Genomic DNA, 20,359 nt, shown 5'->3' on the forward strand with positions numbered 1-20,359 from the left:
GGGCCTCTAGAGGTCATCGGTGTTCCCCTCTGCCTTAGTTCTTCCTCGTGTGTCCTTATTAGCTTGATCCAGGTCACCTGTGCCTTGTTTCCCCTTGAGTATTTTAGCTGTGTGTTTTCCCCTTGTTTCTCACTTGGTTTCTGAGTCCTGGCTATGTGTCTCCTGCTTTGTCCCACCGTGTCTTTCCAAGTAAGCTTTTCTAAGTTATCTTTAGTTTGTTTTTCTCCCCTCGTGGAGTTATTTTGTTTTGCCTCCTGTTTTGTTACTCTACCTCTGTTAATATACCTCCTTCGGAGAAGAACTTTTGTTGGACTATTTTTGAAGTGCGAAGAACCTTTGTTTTTACATTAAATCTACTTGCCTGGAGTATTGCCTTGGGTGTTTCATTTGGGTCCAACTATACCTCCTCTGTGGCTAAGGGGTAGAACCCCCCAGCTCTCCACATCTGAGACCGGAGTTCTAGCCCAGCTTGTGACAGAGACGTTGTAGGAAGTTTTAATTTTCAACAGGCAAATAAATATTCAACATAGTTTAGTGCAGAAAATTTGGTAATTGACTACAGAGAGGAAGGGACAGCCTGCAAACGAGAGAGATAACCGCCCTAGAGAGCAGTTGCTTCTTGATGTAGACAGCATAGGCAGCTACTATTAGCCAGCTACTAGCCTAAATAGGATGACTCGTTGGTGAGCACAGAGAAAGATGGTTGTCATTATGCTTATCATTATCTTTGCCCATAGATGTCTGAAATGGACAAAACCATTGAGAAGTTGAAGCGCAGCAGGAAGAAGACCCAGGACGCACTCTCAAAGGTATAGTTCATATAAGTGAACATGCCCAATGAAAACATGTCAAATATGTTAACATTGCAACAATCAAATGTAAAGTGTCCATTTCCTTTAATTATCCTTGTCATTGAATCTGTAGGCTACCATTCTGATGGATGAAGCCAAGCTCCGTGAAGATGCCCAGAAAGTCCAGCGCCAGGTTCTGGAGAAGGATATTGCCACCCTGAAGGAGGAGAACCTCTCAGTGAGTACCAATACAGAACAACGATTCACACTTGAAGCCTCATGTGTAGGACTCATTGGCCATGCAGGGCCTGCATAGAACTGTCTTTATGACCTCATTTCCTTGTTACAGCTGCACCATGCTGCCAAGTTGTGGGAGGAGAAGCACAGGGAGATGAGCGAGCAGATCAAAGTCTACCAGAAGTCCCAGAAAGACCTGGAGGATTCCCTCGTTCAGAAGGACCACAACGTTGAGGTGAGTTTTTTTTTTTAAGTTACGAAATTGTTACACCGCATCAATTCCTTTTCACACCTTCTCAAACGCACCCTGATGACAAAGAAACATGGCACCTGTATTATGTTAAGAAAAATATTTCTTCTTGACTGATTCCAGGGGAAAAGTGTAGTGTATAATTGGTGGTTCTCTCCCTCTCTGGCAGGTTTTGTCTGACCTGCTAGGAGACCTGGAGGCCTGCGATGACCTGAAAGATGGAGTTGTGGCTAACGGGGAAGCTTCTAATGGTAAGTCATCTGACACAGTGTCCTAATCAGAGGAGGCTGGTGGGAGGAGCTATAGGAGGACGGGCTCCTTGTAATGTCTAGAATGGAATAAATTGAATGGTACCAAACACATCAAACTGGAGACAACGTGCTTGACTCCGTTCCATTTATCCCATTACAGTGAGCCAGTCCTCCTATAGCTCCTCCCACCAGCCTTCTCTTATGTTTTTTACATTGGATAAAAGTAGAGACTCAGAGCTAGAAAATGGTATATCATACACTACAGTTGAAGAACAATGGGAAATTAATTCTGCTTTGAAAGTTGATAAACTTGTAACCCCACTTTTGAGAAAATGATCAATTTAATGTTTTGGTACACCTACTGGAGAGCTCCTCTTTGTCTATACCCATTCAGCATCGTTCACACCCTCTTAAGCCAATGCCCCACCCCTCTCTTTAAGGATTCACATGTGCTAAACAGTGAGTACTGTAGTGTACTAAACAACCAAAGATTTCAAGACTAAAGGGTAGTTTATACTACGTCTATCGACGTGTCTGTAGACAGTTGTCGCAGTGACATCATGAACATTCTATTGTCGTCTGACATCAAACTTGTCGTTGTCGTAATGAAAAAGTATAAACCCAAAAACAACAGGCTGCATGACATCAGCAGCCTGGTGGTCCAAAATAGCAGAACTGTTGTATTTGAACACCAATAAACCCATCTGTTTAAAAATGAATTTAGTTATGTCAATCTAGCAAACCAGGCAACTAAAAGCACATTTCTAAACAATGTTTTGGTTAGTTTCTAGCTTGTTAGCAGCTAGCTAATGTTAAGTTAGCTGGCTAGCCAGTTCAAATAATGACCATATCATATAGCTGACAACGTCTTAACTTTAGCTAATTTGTATTAATTATTACAGGAAAATAAACTCCCAACAAGATCATTATTTACAAGTTAAGGGCGAGATAATTACAGGAAATAGCTTACGGTTGTGAGTGTGATGAAGTAAAAGCAGGGCATTCTACCTGAGAATTTTAGAACTTGGACACTGTCTCGTTGGCCTAACGTTATATCCAAATTTGACTTTTGTGCCGGTCATGTTCTTCACATTACCATCTCTGGTAAACACACACATTATATGAAATAAAATCAACGTTTATTTGTCACATGCACAGGATACAGAAGGTGTAAACGGTACAGTGAAATGGTTACTTGCATAGTGGAGTCTTTTGTTTAGACTAGCTAGCTAAACAATTAACCATAATTCCAACTCGACGTTACTACCCTGTATGAATCTGCTGGTAGCTAAAACTAACCAACTAGGTTCAATGCTACCTAGCTAACATTAGGCTATATCTAGCGATGCAAATGGCTCTGAGATACGAGTAATATTACTACACAGATCATACACGTAACATTAGCTAGCGAGCCAGCCGGCTAACAGTAAGCTTTATTTTGCAATGAAAACTACTTTCTGACAAAATTTGAAACTTATAATATCGTAAAATGTAGCTAGCTAGACTCTCTTACCTGAATACATGGATGAACACTTCTCCCTCTGTCACGGATGCCATGGTTGCCCTTAGTTTGAAGATGTAATCCGGAGACGGGTGTTTTATACAACTGCCTTCTTTCTGTGTGTTCTCTTTTCGACTCCCTCCACATATTTGCAATCAAACAACAACATTTTCTCCATCTCCTTAGCTATCATACTATGCTTCCACTGGATTTCAAAGCTCGGTTCTCCAGAAAGTGGAGAGCATCTTTCAAAAAAGCAAAGTTAGAAAGGATTACCTACACATACTGAGAAGCTCATGTTATAGACAGAAGCGTGCTACATGGCAGACCAATCCAAACTCATCTCATTATGTCCAGCCCATCCATTATCTCAGCCAATCATGGCTGGCAGGAAGGTTCCTGTCTTTTTCTGTGGCTAAACCAACTAGGCTCGTAATTTAACAATTGTATTTGTATTTACAGATGGCATACAAGTTTGTTATTAAGGCACATGAAAGTTCACATGTTCCAGAAGGCATTTCTGCCAAAAAACTAATTTTGATAAATGTTTACATTCAAATGCCTCTCCTGTGAAGTAGTGACGTACGACATACGCCTAGATTCCTGAAACGTGTCAGTAATGTGTTTACAATTATGTTTGATCCATTTCAGACAAGCAGACCGTCATCCAAAACCGCATTAAGCAAATGATGGACGTCTCTCGGGTAAGACTGAGTTCATTCTTGAACGGACCAACATTTCTGTGTACCTGAAAGCCAATAAAACTGATGCTCAGAACCAAGAAGTGTGTCAACTCTTACGCTAACTTTTGGCACAACTTACCACAGGTCCAGACCACTCTGTCTGTCGTGGAGGAAGAGCGCGATCGCTTCATGACCAAGCTGCTGACCAAAGAGAAGGCCAGGAAAGAGCTGGAAGGTATGTCAAGCACTTTATCCCAGCAACTAGAGTTTGAAATGCATCACTCCCTTTTCTCTCTCAACACTATCAACTTGTTATCGCCACAGAACAATATCAGCAGCTGGAGCATGACATCTTGTTGGTGAAAAGTGACAGGAACCACCTGGAGAACCAGTACAACACCCTGCAGCAGAAGAACGAGATCATGACCGAGATGTACCAGCAGAAGGAGAATGCTTTGCAGCAGTAAGTAGAACCAGAAGCAGTTCAGTTCATGCGTTAATACCGTTGTAGGGTTTGTTCTCAGTGGCACCACAGCATGTAAAAAACATTGTTCAATGTCTTTTACTGTATTCTTTTATTGTGAAGTTTGAGGTTTTCAAATGCACTTTAAATTGAGAGTTTGATTTAATTTGTGTGTCACCTTTCAGGAAGCTGACCAAGGAGGAGTTTGAGCGCCGCAACAAGAAAGACATGCTGACGGAGGTGGACGGCAAGGCCCTAGAGGCCGAGGAGGAGGTCAAGGTGTATAGGCAGCGCATCAAAGAGATCCAGGACGAGCTGAAACGGACCGAGAAGTCCTACAAAGCCCAGATGATTGAGCAGGAGCAGAAATCCCACGAGAGCTGGGTATGTACAGTACAACTTTATTAGTCCATTTGTTACAGAAACAATGGAAATGTGTCTTTTTCTCATTTCTCAACCCCCACCGATGGCACATACAGTAGGACAAGACATTTTTTTTAAGTCTACTGTTTGGCCAGTAAATTGTAAGGTGAATTTAGTCCAAAACAGGAGATTTTAAATGTCTCTCTTTCTTCTCTCTAGGTGATTGCACGTGCTGCTGAGCGAGCTCTGTTGGACGAGAAGAAGGAAAGAACTAACCTTCGTAACAAGTGAGTGCAACACTAATACAACAGACTCAATTGGGCTATACCAATGCAGGGCTCTAGGCTTATTCAGTTGATGGCACCAGCACATGATTTGGTCGCACCAATTTTACGCCACTGCACAGAGATGGTGACCTGACCTGTGTCCCATAATGTACCTGCATTCCATACAGAACCAGGCTAATAATGACTAGCCATCTTTTAAATTAGCATGCCCTTGTGTTCCTACATTGATTTGGATATATTTACTCAGGGTTCAACGTGAACTGTTTTTTAAATGCATTGGGAAGCATGCTTTCTCTCTATATTCAGCTAGTAATAGGCTACATTTGGATATTAATTAATGATGTATTAAAAAGCTGTATGATATAATTTTGCAATGTAAGACATTATTCTATTCGTTAGAATTGCATTGCATTAATTGCAGAATTTTGTTTCTAAAGTAGGCCTGTCTTTTAAATATTTTTTTACATCTCAAAATAGGACATTGTCCCTTTAAGACAGACTGCTTTTCAAAGGAGAGGTCAATATGTCTACAGTAGGCCAGCCAAGAGGAATGCTAGTTTTCTTTTTGTACACTATCAACAGTAGCCAGTATAAGAAAAGAAAAAAATCCTGTGACAAGTAAGACAACTGAGATGGTAGTCTAGGATTCAAAAAGTAAGATATTTCATCTAACATATCCAGGGAATGCATGGTTGGTATTTTGATGTGCAACCTGTCGAAATAGAATCCAAAATGATCCGATTTATTTTTGGACAACTTTGTGCATATTGGCCTAGGCTATATTATTCACCACCTGAGGATGTGGGAACTCAAAACACTTATCTAGATTGCTAACTCTAAATATGATAATGTTACTAGATAGCCAATGTAGGCTAATTCATTAATATATTAGCGAATGTAATGTCCTACAAAACCTTCCAGTTCTAGGCCTATACAGGCTACTTGATGTAGCCTTATTCACCGCAAATGGCGCGCTCCGCGGCGCATCAAAACCATATACTACATAGCCTACTCCAGTTGTAAAGTGGTGCCATGAACTCCATATTGAGAGGTGAGAAATGTAATTATATACTCACAGAAAGCAGTGACTCTCCTCTCTGTAACTAGAACAACAGTAGTTGCTTTGCTAACTGTATTTTTCCCGCAATTGCATTTTAAGCAACGGTCATATGGTTGTGCTTATTAGAATGCACCTCTCACCTATTGCTCACTCAAAATGGGGACAGGCAGATCCGTTCATATGGTCTATTTTTGGTCAATTGCACAATCATAATAATAAAGAAAAAATAAGCAAATTGTGAACCAAAAACTAACGTGACCGGCTAAAAAGATTCACTGGCACCCTAGCAACCAATTTAAAATTGGTCGCACTGCCAAGTCAAAGGGTCGCAAATGCAAGTGTTTTGGTCGCAGTTTTGAGCCCTGAAATGCAGTAAGCTATATTAGTCTAGGTTTGGAGGTACAGTATTGAGAAGCTAAATGCCTGTTCTCTTTTTACCCTAGACTGACTGACATGTCCAGCAAGCTGAATGAGCTCCGTAGGCCTCTGTTCAAGCCCACCCCTGGGATGGCTCCCATGCCTCTCCGACGAGGTAAGAACCAATCCTCAGAGTTCCCTTTGTTATTTCGTGCTGGCGACTGGCACGTCTGTGGCGCATTCAGTAAGGCAAAATCATCAGAATATAACTTGCAGATAGAAATGAAATGAATAGGGCTGAAATGACTCTATTCTTGAAGACAGAGAATCATATATTTATATCTGAACGTTCTGTAACGTTCCTGAACTGCCCACTGTGTTTCATACCTGGCAGGGCTAATTTCTATTGTCTTGTCGGTTGGATTTCAGCTGTGACTGCATTTCAGATTAGTTCTTGGATGTTTTGACTGTCTGATACCCCATCTGCTGTTTGATCTCTACTTTCTGAAATGCATGTTTTCCTGATGTTTTGATTTGAATTCCTTGAAGCTGGTCCAATGTGGAGAGACTGACAGCGGTATTTGGCTGTGTGGTGTTGGTTGTGTGTTTTGTTGTTTTAAAGGTTGTTAAATGCTTTTGCTAAACAGGTGATTCGTACGGGCCCTCACCTGTGAGTGGCGGTGCCCCGTCCCCCCTCTCATGATAGAGGGTCCCGGGCGCCCCCCTCTGCCCCCCGTGGGGCGAAGGAACGAGCTCTACGGTGAGACTCCTGAACCCCCGCCCGGACAGCCTTGGCCCTTCTGATTGGCCGAGCAGTACCATCCCTCAGCCAATCAAATCCCCTCCTTGTTCACCCTTGTATGCCCCGACTCGCTGCTCTCTTTTTCACCTTTCCTTTTTCCCTTTCTTCACCTCCCCTGTGGTGTTTCAATCATTTCCCTTCCTTATTTTTCTTCCTACTGCTCTCATCCTGCTCCTAGTTGGTACCCACCTCTGACCTTTTCCTCTTCCTTTTTTTGTCTTCTGATTACTTCCTTTTTGATTTTCTATGACATTCTTTCATGTCTCTTTCACTGCCATCTTTTATCCCTCTACTGCCATACCCATCTTTCTCACCTGTGTTTGAGTGTCCAGATGATCCAGAATGTTCCCATGCCTTCATTTGCTTTCACAATTTGGAATAACGCCTCTTGCTCTTCCAGTACTATGGTGTTGTTTTTGTTGTGTTCAGCTGTTGTGAGGTCATATGTAAGGGGGCAACTCGTTAGGTTACAAAAGCTTTAGCCTTTGCTTTATTTTTTTAAACCATATGAGATGTGGTATTAATATTTATCCGCAAGTGTTCTAGTTCTAGAAGAGTAATATCCTACCATGACATGACCAAACATTTTCCTCGGACTGCAAATAGACCAGACTTTGCTATAAATAGATGGTAGCATGAACCAGCAACGTGGTCTAGAGTCAGGTGTCTAATGACAACCAGGAGAGCCAAGATTAGCATTCGAGAAGATGAGAATATGGCATCACCGTGTATTTTGTGTCCAATAGGACCACGACCTCCATCTGACCCTCACGGCCGTTACCCTCCTGACCACAAACACCCAGTGGCTGCTAGACCTGGTAGAGATTATATTTGTAGTCACTGAGGGTTGATGTAGTATTATTCCCTAATTGTGCCCTTATCCTAAATCTCCTCTAATCATTCTGCCCTTTGCTCCTCCACAGACACAATGGCCCCACGTACATCCTCACTAAGCAATCTGGACTGCTCGGTAAGTTTCAGTCAATTTCCACAGCTTATTTGTTTCCTTATTACGTAACCATGTCAGGAGGGAAAAAGTGACATGGAACTAGAGAAGGAAAGTTTCAATGAAACCCCTTCAGTACTTACTGTGGTGTGTGCATCTCTCCCCCCTGTTCCTCCATCATGTGGGTGTGTTTGCACTAAAGCAGACCACTCCACTAGAGTCAGAGTCACAGGCTGAGGCCCAGGCCTCCACAGAGAACCCAGAGGCAGTGAGTATTATGTTCCAGGCAGCGGTGGCAGGGATTGCGGATGTGTGTGTGAGCATGCTTACCCCAGCTGTGGATCAGTGGCTGGAGTGGCAGGCAGCTGGGTAGTGGCTTCACATGGTTGTCAGACTTAACATTGCTGGCTGGATTCTGACATGCGTAGTTACTTGTCTTAAGGCGCTTACAGACGGGCCTCGGTAAACGGCAATTGAACCTCGAGAAAATCCTGTAGAGACCAGCGGTCCCCGGTTGTTGTCAGTTCGAAGGTTGTCATTAAAACATTGTTTGATTGGTTGGCAAGATGAACTCTGCTCATTGGTCACGCATGTGCCGCTCAAGACTTCAGCTAATTTAATATTTTGAAGCCTTGAGTGCCGAGCCAGCGGCGCCGCTCACTGGAGTGAGTACCACGACCCGAGCCACTAGCAAAACTGATAGCGTTTTGCCGCTCTACTCCCATTTGAAGTCTGATACCTTCGCCGCTTACCGCGGCCCGTCTGTAAGCGCTTTTACATGTTCCTTACATTAAGACACCCTCCCTCTTACCCCCACTGAGTGAAATGGTGGCACTGTTCTACAAAGCCTTAACTTCAGCACAACTACATGATGGATATCTCAAATGTGTTATCATTTAAAGCTGTGTGTGTGTTTGAGGTTAATGCTTTGTGGAAACGGTCCTGATTCCGAAATCAGTGTGATTCTTGTGGAACTGTGTAACTTGACTTATTGTGGGTTATTGTTGTCTTTCTCGCATGATTGTGTTTGTTTTGTTCTAACCTAACGAAACTGTTTGAATCACATGAAAGGGGTCTTCACTGTTGGTGCCAGCAACAGGGCTACAAGCACAATGGACATATTGCTATTCTTCGTTTTAATGTTGTTTGTTGTTCCTCCAGAACTCTCGACCTCAGGGTCCTGGCTCCCTCCTGGTCTCTCCCATCAGCTCCCCCGACTCAGGCTCCGGCCCCCTCAGACCAATCATCAGCTATCCCTCCGGACTCTGCTACCGTCCCCCTCCCGGCCCCGGCCCCCACCACATCCCTCCTCCCCCACCCCCACCCTTCATGCCTCCCGTGTACCGACCAGACAACGGACACTCAGGCATCATGCCTCCCGGACCCCCACCGCCTAACGGACACCCGCCTGGTCCCATGATCCCACCCGAATATCGGCCTCCACCACCTGGTGCTTACAGTCCCCCTTCCCCACACAACCGGTGCCCTCCTCCACCTTCTCACTATGGACCGGTGCCTCCCCCATTCGGTAGGTGGTGAATTCTGGCCCCCAGCTTTTACCTCAAGTTGACTCTTTGCTATTAGTATTTCAGCTGTGGTTAGTAATGCTATTGTTATGTTGGTACTATGGTATTATATTTGTTTTCCCTTCTACCTAGGTGTTTCCAGCGGCACTCCTATGGCCCGACCCATGGGACCCCCACGTACCTACGTGCACTATGGACCACGTGATCATTCCATCCCACCCCAGCACCTGCCCCCTTGGGCGGCCCCATACCCTCCTCACGGCGGCCCCAGAGACTTCCCTGGGCAGCCCCCCATGCAGCCACAGGCCCCCCATGGCCATGACTCTTCTGTGGGCCCCCAGCCCGGCATTGGCTCCCAGGGCCAGGGGCAAGACTACAGCTCCCAGCAGGCAACAGCTGCCCCCCAGGACTCAGTCAGCTCTGCCATGGCAGAGCCTTAGACACCCACCAACCGTTAACGACCCGGCTACATTTAATCAACCACGATTCATCTCTTTATTTTTTAGTATCTTTTCTTAAAGTATCTTAAATGTTAGTGTTCCTATTAAAGCATCAGAAAATCAATGTCTTATGTTTCGTATGTTTGAGTAGTGACTGAGGCTTGCCACTCTGCAAGAAGGCAGATATATTTATATTGTATGACTGAGGATTTTCAGTTTTTAAAAGGGTATTATGTTGGTTTTGTATTAATTTCACAATGTTATCATGGTTTCCTATGGAAATTATTAAAAATAAAGGGGCCCCAAACTTTTGGGTTGCTTGCGCTGGTTCTAATCCCCGAGCCGACTAGGTGAAAAATCTGTTGATGTGCCCTTAAGCAAGGCACTTAACCCTAATTGATCATGTAAGTCGCTCTAGATAATAGCGTCTGCTAAATGACTAAAAATTTTTACAAAAAATGTATCAATCATTTCAGAAGTACAGTATTATCTTAACTCTTCCCAAAACAGTCTCTTCAGAATGAACTGAAAAGGAAGGTTGTGTAAATTGATAGTCAGAGATGTATTTACTATTCTTAGGATATTTTATTAATAAAGCTGGTAAAAAGTACTGCAGTTATGTTATCTATTGTTCATATGAAGCATATGACAACTCTTCAGATCCATTTTAGTTTAAAGGAAATGTCTGATAGTGCTCAATGTATTTGTTTTGTATGGATAGCTATATTACATGTGAAAAGCCATTAATCACCCACTAACTGAACACCTGTCATATTACCTTCACATTGTTTGTCTTTTTTTGTTCTTATGTTACATCAGGGATGCATCACATTTGTCAATTTATTTTCAAGTAAAAAAAGAACCTGATATTTCTTGCACATGATTAAAGACCGTATTTGCATTACATTTATATCATTGCGCTCAGATAATGTATGCTTTGGTGAGAAATATTTGTTTAACTCTGAGTAGGTCCCAGAGCGTTTCTTTGTACCCACAGACAATATTTACTGCTACCAAAACACTTGACTGATTTGATTATTAATGGCATATCTGGAATGGTATTATGTACACTGTTATCAAGGCTGTCAAATGATTGTATAGTTGGGCTCTGCTCTGCCTTATACAGTATGTGAAGCCATAAATGGAGTTACTGAAGGTTAATCATGATGACTAAGTGAATTTTCTGTCGGCCACACCCTACACTTGAATTTGCTCTCTTTGTACATGCTATCAATAACAGCTACAGTAATACCCATCTGTTTATTCCTGAAGTGGTTAATTCTGGTAATTGCTATGGGCACTCCTGCAAAGCCTTCACTAGTCTTGCATGACAGTGGCTATGGTAGTGAGCATCAAATACGTGATCCATTGTGGTTCAATTGTGACTGACTGATCTACAAATAATTAGCAGTTTATTTTATGATGCAAGGTCATTTGTAGATCAGTCAGCAGTCACCTGCAATGTCGAACAAGCCAAGTGAAAATTTGACATGTGTTTAGTTAGGATTCGCTCCTTTAGTAAGTGTAAAGGAGGACCACTATTCAAACAGCATTTTGTTGTTTATTAGAAATGAAAGCAGTGTAAATTGTCAATCCAATGATAAATGTTCATTTTCTCACAACCTGTCACCCAAAGCACAACACTGTATTGACAATCGTCAACCTTGTCAGACAGCACACACACAATAATATGCACTGATTAGTGTCTCTAAATGCCACATTCAAAACAACTGGGAACTTGGAAAGACAACTGGGAACTCCCAACTGGGATATCTTTTTGAACGGTCATACAACTCGGAATTCCAAGTCGGAAACTCTTTCTAGAGCTCCGACTTGAAGATCACTGACGTCATGATTTTACCTCGTTCTTTTCAGAGTTCCCAGTTGTCTTGAAAGCACCATAAGTATATTCAGTTAGTGCCATTACAAAAAAAATATCAAAATATTAATAAAAATGTAGACAATGTTTTAATAGTGGTTAGCCATTGTGGCATTGATGGGAACAGCATTCAAAACAAAGGTAGAAATCAACTTCAGTTACATGCAGCATCCTTTTTCAAATCCCTTTACAACAGGATGACATCATAGCATCTCAGAATCCTTTTTTAATGGTAATAAAATGCATCCTTACTTCCGCCCATCCTTGAAGTAATCACAGATCTGTGATAGGATAGATTAAAGCAAATATCCCAATATATTGCTTTTACCTATTAAATAATGCCAGATCAGTGATAAGGGTGCATTTTTAAGTAAATGAACAGGGCAGTTATGTTTTCACTCTGTGGCAGTTGTGTCAAAATATCTCATTGTGCCCATTTGAAATTGGCACCAGGATATGACATCATCAATACACCGCTTGACCACCTATGACCATGTTGTTCCTCTTTTGTCCCCAAACGGAAAGACAGAGGAAGACTAAAGACGAGGCTGGTTGTTTTTCTGCTGGTTGCTTGACATACAGTGCCAATTGCTAACTCAACTCTTATTTTCCATTGAACGTCATGCAGAGAGGAGAAAAAAGTTATCGCTAATTGGCATCAGAGGGGTCAAATGCAGCGTTCGTAACCAAGTGGGAATTTACCATATAGGACTGGGAAAAATCCATTTGAACGGCCCTCCAACTGGAAATTACTAGTGAGAAACTCGTATATATCATCCTGAGCTCCCACTTCTCCCACATGCTGACCTCTGACGTCACCTATTAAGGAAATGACCTGGATAACAGCCTTTTCGGCAGTTAAATTCAACAACAAAACCTTATTTATAAAAAGCAATCTATTAATATGGTTTTTTAACACTCATTTGTTTACCAGCATGATAGCTTTTAGTTTATGGCTTAGGAAGCTTGTTGGCCATTAGACAAATCAGCCTTTCTCAACAAGTTCAAAGCACGTGAATGCATCCAACTGGTATTTACGACTTCACAACTGGTAAATTCCCACCTCCCACCTGGTTACGAACGCAGCATTATACAGTAGGGTGTTGTCACCGCTGTAGTTAATATGTGTCATCCAGGGCCATCCTATGACAGAGTTGAGGGTGTGGCCTTTGGGCCTGCTGGGTTTAGTATTGCTGATGTGAGTGGAGGCGGATACGCAGTAGGTACACCAAACTTTGTTGGATGTCTGATGACTACAGTGGAATTCTGTGGTGCTTCTGCTTTCTTGATGTGCTCCATTCAGTGACCTCGGTTATTAATCTTTGTGCAACGTCTGGTGGAGGTGGAGATAGAGTGGCTTCTTTGTCAGGAGCTGGAGCTTCTTCCTCTTGAAGTCAGTGGGCTTCTTGTACCTGACATCCGATAGCATAAATAAGTGATTATTTCAAACTGTATATTCAAAGGGCAGACTGACCAACAACAACAAAAAATAACACTCAAATCTGAGATTCTCCAAAGAAATAGTTATCAAATTTGATTTATTTTCATCTTTAAATAAAATAGAGAGTACATTTAAAGAAAGTTAATCTGGAAAATTCAACAATGTGTCACTCACAACTCGATCACAATGGGACCAGGTTTGATCTCATCCATTTCCATGAAGGCAAAACATTTTGTGCTGGTAAACCCCTTCTTGGGTTTATAGTGCTTGAACTCAAAGAAAATAGCTACCCCTGGAACATGAACAAAATTCAGGATTAACAATTGTCCGCCCAATCCCTCTGCAAGGATTTGAACATAAACGGACACTGTAGTAGCTTAATATTACATGATACTAGCTAAATAGAGGCCCCACTACTATTTCAGTAGAAATAGAAAGTTTGACTACCTTTTGGTAGTCTCTCGATATGTCTCTGGATCTCGATGTCTACGCTGAAGTGAATGTATGTGTCCTCCTTTCGGGTAGCCACAGGTGTGTCTTGCACCGGGTTCAAATCAATGCCATTCACATCTGTTGGGAAACAAAACGTTCAGATTCACTTGGGCTGTTCTGCAGGAAAAAATATAAAAAATGTACTGTCAAGCGTCAACTCAACAGAGATAATTCTTTTTACAAAATGTCTAGTTTATCACTGTTTCAGACCTTACCATTTCAGATGTGAAGGTAAGCAACTCATCTCAGCATTTTAAACAATATAGCCTACATACAGTACCTTTCACACTAACTGTCATGTAGGGATCAATGCATTGCCCTGCATCTTTCAGCCCAATCTTGTCAATCTTTATCGTGAGCAGCGACATCCCGGGCTCTGAGGGTAACCGTGGCAACAATGTACCTGTTGGAGACATGAAAGCTGTAACTTTCTAAAGAAATACAATAATTGCATAAAACATTCCCACTTTCCCAGAACTAATGCAGCTGAAATCAATATAATGTTAGCGTCCTAAATGGAACCCTACTCCCTATATAGTGCACTACTTTTGACTAGGGACCATAGGGGCCGTATTGCACTATATAGGGAATAGGGTGTAATTTGGGACGTAACCAGTGTTTATACTTGCAGATCCTTCTTCAAGTCATTACTGTCAGCATTATTTTACTTATACAATAATAGGCAGCAGAAGAAGTTGTAGACTGACTAACAGGTAAGGCTAAGATGACATACCCATTTTGGTGAACGCTTGTAAAAAAAAGAAGACATTGTAAAGTAGATTCAACAACTAAAGTTATCTAGTAGTAGTAGTAGTATAGGGTTATTGATAATAACAAACTGTCCATTAGTAGGCAATCATATTCATGCTACAACAAAACTATAATAAGACATAGACCCATTCAGACCCATGCCAGCCCCTTATTGCTCAACCAAACCATACCTTGCAAAGCTGTGAATGGAGCAGGCAGTGAGAACAGAGCGACGAAGCCATGCAGAGCACCAACAGAGACAGGGAACAGAGGAGACGGCAATCACAAATGCACTCAACACAGGGACACAAAGCCAGAAGAAATAACCATGGCAAAATGACATAGTCAACAGATTCAGAATACAGTGACCAATGGTTATGAATGCTCTATATACACCATAGATTACGACTACAACACAGTATTTGTTGAGTACTTTGCAAGTACTTTGTGAGTACTTACCTGGCACTCTGTTGGGAGAGGATTCTGGGGAGCCTGCTCCTGTAGCATCCTCCTCCTCTTCTTCCACCTCCAAGTTTTCCTCCTCCCCTGGGGCAAGGATTCTCCTGAATGTAAGATTTCATTAGTTAGATTACTTGTTTTGAATATTTACAGGCTCAGCATGTTGTTAAGAGATCAGATTAGGTCATTCAGATGGAGCAGCCATTGTTGCATTTTTAGTAATACCCTTTGCTTTACTGCATAATTTGCTCTGATCTGTTCTGATTATTGTGTACTTAAACCAAAAGCTTCTGGTTTTGTCTGTATCTACATTGGATACGACAATAAGTGGCCTGCATTGTGATGGTTCATAGATCTTAACTTACCTCAAGGGCACTGGCTGCACATCAAAAGGAAAATCTTTGTTATATGTCAGAATATTCTTGATAACTGTTGAGAGAAAGGCACAATTAACACATTTCATTGCCAAAACATTCAACTAATGATAAATAAAGCATTCAAATGATGACGATATCATATTCCTCCTAGTATACGTACTAAGTTCCAATTTCTTCAGATCTTCCAACTTGAACTCCTCCTGAGACTGTGTGCACTAAAGGAGCAAAAGAAGATGGAAAATACTGAAATATTCTATTGGCACAGCCTTGGAACATCTGACAACTCTGACAAAATCTGCCTGTGATTCACTCAGAGTTAAATGCATATCATAGCAGGTTTAGAATTAGAAATCATAACATCATGTAATCGTATGTTAGTCATAACACAGACGCTGGATTTTCATCAATATGATAATTGGCTGGCGAGCTGGGACATGTCCACACACACACACACACACACACACACACATTTAATAAGATGACATCACAGATTGGTATTGCATGTACAGTCGTGGTCAAAGGTTTTCACAATGACACAAATATTAATTTTCACAAAGTCTGCTGCCTCAGTTTTTATGATGGCAATTTGCATATACTCCAGAATGTTATGAAGAGTGATCAGATGAATTGCAAATAATTGCAAAGTCCCTCTTTGCCATGAAAATGAAATTAATCCCCCAAAAACATTTCCACTGAATTTCAGCCCTGCCACAAAAGGACCAACTGACATCATGTCAGTGATTGTCTCGTTAACACAGGTGAGAGTGTTGACAAGGACAAGGCTGGAGATCACTCAGTCATGCTGATTGAGTTAGAATAACAGACTGGAAGCTTTAGTGCTTGAAATCATTGTTCTTCCTCTGTTAACCATGGTTACCTGCAAGGAAACATGTGCTGTCATCATTGCTTTGCACAAAATGGGCTTCACAGACAAGGATATTGCTGCTAGTAAGATTGCACCTAAATCAACCATTTATCGGATCATCAAGAACTTCAAGGAGAGAGGTTCAATTGTTGTGAAGAAGGCTTCAGGGCGCCCAAGAAAGTCCAGCAAGTGCCAGGACCGTCTCCTAAAGTTGATTCAGCTGCGGGATCGGGGCACCACCTGTGCAGAGCTTGCTCAGGAATGACAGCAGGCAGTTGTGAGTGCATCTGCACACACAGTGAGGCGAAGACTTTTGGAGGATGGCCTGGTGTCAAGAAGGGCAGTGAGGAAGCCACTTCTCTCCAGGAAAAACATAAAGGACAGACTGATATTCTGCAAAAGGTACAGGGATTGGACTGCTGAGGACTGGGGTAAAGTCATTTTCTCTGATGAATCCCCATTCCGATTGTTTGGGGCATCCGGAAAAAAGCTTGTCCGGAGAAGACAAGGTGAGTCCTGTGTCAACAGTAAAGCATCCTGAGACCATTCATGTGTGGGGTTGCTTCTCAGCCAAGGGAGTGGGCTCACTCACAATTTTGCCTAAGAACACAGCCATGAATAAAGAATGGTACCAACACATCCTCCGAGAGCAACTTCTCCCAACCATCCAAGAACAGTTTGGTGACGAACAATTTTGCCTAAGAACACAGCCATGAATAAAGAATGGTACCAACACATCCTCCGAGAGCAACTTCTCCCAACCATCCAAGAACAGTTTGGTGACGAACAATGCCTTTTCCAGCATGATGGAGCACCTTGCCATAAGGCAAAAGTGATAACTAAGTGGCTCGGGGAACAAAACATCGAAATGTTGGGTCCATGGCCAGGAAACTCACCAGACCTTAATCCCATTGAGAACTTGTGGTCAATCCTCAAGAGGCGGGTGGACAAACAAAAACCCACAAATTCTGACAAACTCCAAGCATTGATTATGCAAGAATGGGCTGCCATCAGTCAGGATGTGGCCCAGAAGTTAATTGACAGCATGCCAGGGCAGATTGCAGAGGTCTTGAAAAAGAAGGGTCAACACTGCAAATATTACATTTACATTTACATTTTAGTCATTTAGCAGACGCTCTTATCCAGAGCGACTTACAGTTAGTGCATACATTATTTTTTATACCCCCCATGGGAATCGAACCCACAACCCTGGCGTTGCAAACGCCATGCTCTACCAACTGAGCTACATCCCTGCCGGCCATTCCCTCCCCTACCCTGGACAACGCTGGGCCAATTGTGCGCCACCCCATGGGTCTCCCGGTCGCGGCCGGCTACGACAGAGCCTGGATTCGAACCAGGATCTCTAGTGACACAGCTAGCACTGCGATGCAGTGCCTTAGACCACTGCGCCACTCGGGAGAGTATTGACTCTTTGCATAAACTTAATGTAATTGTCAATAAAAGCCTTTGACACTTATGGAATGCTTGTAATTATACTTCAGTATCCCATAGTAACATCTGACAAAAATATCTAAAAACACTGAAGCAGCAAACTTTGTGAAGACCAATACTTGTGTCATTCTCAAAACTTTTGACCACAACTGTATTCACCACCTCGCCTATAGACGCTTCAACACTGATGAAGAGTTAGGAAGAGAGCATTAATTTAGTGGTCTTTTACTATAAAACAATAATTGTCAGGGGAATCAGAGGTACAAACCTGCAAGGCAGCGCTTCTCATCTCCAGGCATGTTGCAAACTTCCCTAATGTTTTCTTAAATAAAAACAAATCAACACAGGCTAGCAGTAGGTTTCACCACATCATTAGGGTAACACTGAATGTCATAAACCTTTTTCTGTCAATAAATATGTTGTGATGAAAAACTGTATCTTTCAGCTATAAAAATAAGGCATATGAAAATCAGCATAGGCTATGTAAGACAGTGAGATAGAGGAAAGTGAGGTTGAGGTAGCCTAAGCCTATAAGTAGCCATTAATTCACCCGGTGTTGAATATAAGTAGTCATTAATTCACCTGGTGTTGAAATTAGTCTGAGTAAAGTATGTACCTTCTGGTCCTCTGTGAAGTCAGATGGGTTTGTTGACTGGACCTCTTTCTGCAGCTGCCTTGCGAGTCTAAATAAATAGAAATTAATAGAAACATCAGTTAAACACATTCTTAATCAGGTTAAACTAATAGTTCCCAAAATATGGAAACAATATGTTAATAAAAAATTTGCGTAACCTACAGTACTAGTCATCGTTGAAGGCATCTAAGGATGGGTGTTGTGGCAATACAATAATCAAATGTGTTGTTCTCATTCCCCCTCCTGGGCCAAGAGAAGAGGTACTGTAGCCTCAAAATTATCATGGATTGTCATGCCTGTGTAATACAGTATAGAAATCTATTTTAAGATAAACTTCTTTAATAATGTCTTGAACGTATCCTCATTTGTTTTTGTTCATCAGGAGCAGCCTATGACACATCCACAGATCAGAGCTCCACCCATAAGAATAGGAGGGCGTGGCAGATAATTTCCCTATACCCATTTGAGTGTCTTGCTCTGTCATATAAATTGCTCTTGCAGAATGCATCAACTCAAATGTAATTATAATTGTGATTTATGAACTAATATGATAGCAACATTGTAACAGATGCAAATTGACTGCCCCTCTTTGTAACAATGTAACGCCTATAGAAAATAGTTACAGTTTCACCACATCAAAGATCATGCAATGGCTTTCTATTGCAGATGTTTTTTAGATTTGCTGCCTTTCGTGATACTTAATGAAAACAATAATGATATATTTTACTACATATTTCGAGATGAGCAGTGTACACATTCTCTTGAATAGATAGTAAGATGCAACCATCCTTTCGCATTCTTGTCATTCTTCTAGCCACTGTGACAGGTGATGCAACTTACATTTGGTACTCATCTATCGCCTCTACTAATTGTCCCCACGAATCAAAGTCCGTGCCCTTTCTGAAACTCGCGTGCCATTTCTGGATAGTCTTGTTGACATCAGACATGTTCACAGGGTGGAGTTGCACAAGACCTTTCAGGTTAGCATCGCCGATATGGGCTACTATGTCCCTCGCGGCGTCATTGTATCCTAGTAGTTGTGCTGCTGTACCGAGGCTTAAACCGGTGATAGGCCTACCAATAGTTGATACAGTAACGAAGCCCTTCTGCGTTCTCACCTAAACTTCTATCCGTGAACGAAGGGAAGTCCCGCCTCTCACAATATGCAGTATATTCACAGATAGAACAATGAGACCGATATTTCACCGGATGTATAAATGTGAAACATCCGCTTGGCGTTTCCACTCACTACCACTAGGAAGCCAAGTGTCGGCAGTGGGAGAAGATGGAACAGATGGATTTTGACCGATATTCTGCTAATTTTCATATCGATGAAACAATTGATCTCGATACAGTTTTCTGTTCCCTAAACTAGAATATGTTAAGAACAGAGTGGACTAAGTTCTGTAGAGTTTACCCTTTGCAAAAGTGCATTGTTTAGAAGGAGTGCAAAGGCGAATTGAGTTATTGCACACTCGTACGTCACAGAGTAGTCATTCCCTATCGGAAATATGCAAATATATGCTACAACGCGCAAATAGGATCTCGCTAGCTCGTGCTTGGCTCTGCCCCACCTCCTGTTTGTTCTGCCCACTATTACTCATTTGTTTCCGTTTGAAACGACCGGCTGTGGTCTATCTTGGTTTAGTTATACAAATCTTTGACTTTATCGGTGTGAAACAAGACTGGGAGAGCTAAAAAGGTGCGATCTAAACTGTTTCAGTTAAATGTTAACGAAACACAAATAACAAACACCTATCTTATCAACTAAATTAAAATAATTGACCTTTTATGTCACTTTTTACCAATACATATTAGGTATTAGGTATATAACTCATATTATTAATTGTTTTGGTCATTTAGCAGACGCTCTTATCCAGAGCGACGTACAGTTAGTGAGTGCATACATTTTTCATACTTCTGGTTGGGTATCTGGTTGGGTATCAAATGGTGACAATAAAATTGTGTTTTGATAATAAGGCTTATTATAATTACTGTTGTAGGCTTATTATTAGGCACAAAACTATACAGGTTTTTCATTTACCAGGAAATC

General features: G+C 41.9%; 3 protein-coding genes across 6 annotated transcripts in view; 2 read left to right on the forward strand and 1 right to left on the reverse strand.

The window, feature by feature from the left end:
* The window catches only part of LOC121565682 (transport and Golgi organization protein 1 homolog), a 78,751-nt gene extending 69,605 nt beyond the window's left edge, over positions 1-9,146 (forward strand). Inside the window, 16 exon segments of the mRNA XM_045210087.1 lie at positions 738-809; positions 925-1,029; positions 1,141-1,263; positions 1,448-1,529; positions 3,682-3,734; positions 3,858-3,948; positions 4,038-4,176; positions 4,362-4,560; positions 4,759-4,826; positions 6,330-6,515; positions 6,638-6,660; positions 6,891-6,926; positions 6,929-7,003; positions 7,792-7,863; positions 7,969-8,015; positions 8,194-9,146. Of these exon segments, the coding sequence (XP_045066022.1) occupies positions 738-809; positions 925-1,029; positions 1,141-1,263; positions 1,448-1,529; positions 3,682-3,734; positions 3,858-3,948; positions 4,038-4,176; positions 4,362-4,560; positions 4,759-4,826; positions 6,330-6,515; positions 6,638-6,660; positions 6,891-6,926; positions 6,929-7,003; positions 7,792-7,863; positions 7,969-8,015; positions 8,194-8,364 (1,542 nt within the window). The 3' untranslated portion in view covers positions 8,365-9,146.
* LOC123482452 (leucine-rich repeat extensin-like protein 3) lies at positions 9,056-10,081 on the forward strand. The gene is made up of 3 exons (XM_045210088.1): positions 9,056-9,073; positions 9,153-9,519; positions 9,650-10,081. The coding sequence occupies exons 1-3, from the start codon at positions 9,056-9,058 to the stop codon at positions 9,955-9,957; spliced, it is 693 nt and encodes a 230-aa protein (XP_045066023.1). The 3' UTR covers positions 9,958-10,081.
* Positions 10,082-11,498: 1,417 nt separating this feature from the next.
* aida (axin interactor, dorsalization associated) lies at positions 11,499-19,479 on the reverse strand. 4 transcript variants are annotated; one of them, XM_041860907.2, is made up of 11 exons: positions 19,147-19,479; positions 18,289-18,355; positions 17,941-17,994; positions 15,516-15,570; positions 15,344-15,407; positions 14,979-15,082; positions 14,503-14,517; positions 14,050-14,172; positions 13,725-13,847; positions 13,452-13,569; positions 11,499-13,248 (listed from the first exon to the last, which is right to left on the reverse strand). In XM_041860907.2, the coding sequence occupies exons 1-11, from the start codon at positions 19,251-19,253 to the stop codon at positions 13,152-13,154; spliced, it is 927 nt and encodes a 308-aa protein (XP_041716841.1). In that variant the 5' UTR covers positions 19,254-19,479; the 3' UTR covers positions 11,499-13,151. The 4 variants fall into 4 exon arrangements, with proteins under 4 accessions (XP_041716841.1, XP_041716842.1, XP_045066219.1 ...); XM_041860908.2 differs by lacking the exon at positions 14,503-14,517 and adding an exon at positions 14,711-14,719; XM_045210284.1 differs by lacking the exon at positions 19,147-19,479 and adding an exon at positions 18,469-18,562.
* Between the last annotated feature and the right edge of the window lie 880 nt (positions 19,480-20,359).

Source organism: Coregonus clupeaformis, chromosome 33 (assembly GCF_020615455.1).
Source record: "Coregonus clupeaformis isolate EN_2021a chromosome 33, ASM2061545v1, whole genome shotgun sequence".
In the NCBI taxonomy this organism is placed as follows: Eukaryota; Metazoa; Chordata; class Actinopteri; order Salmoniformes; family Salmonidae; genus Coregonus; species Coregonus clupeaformis.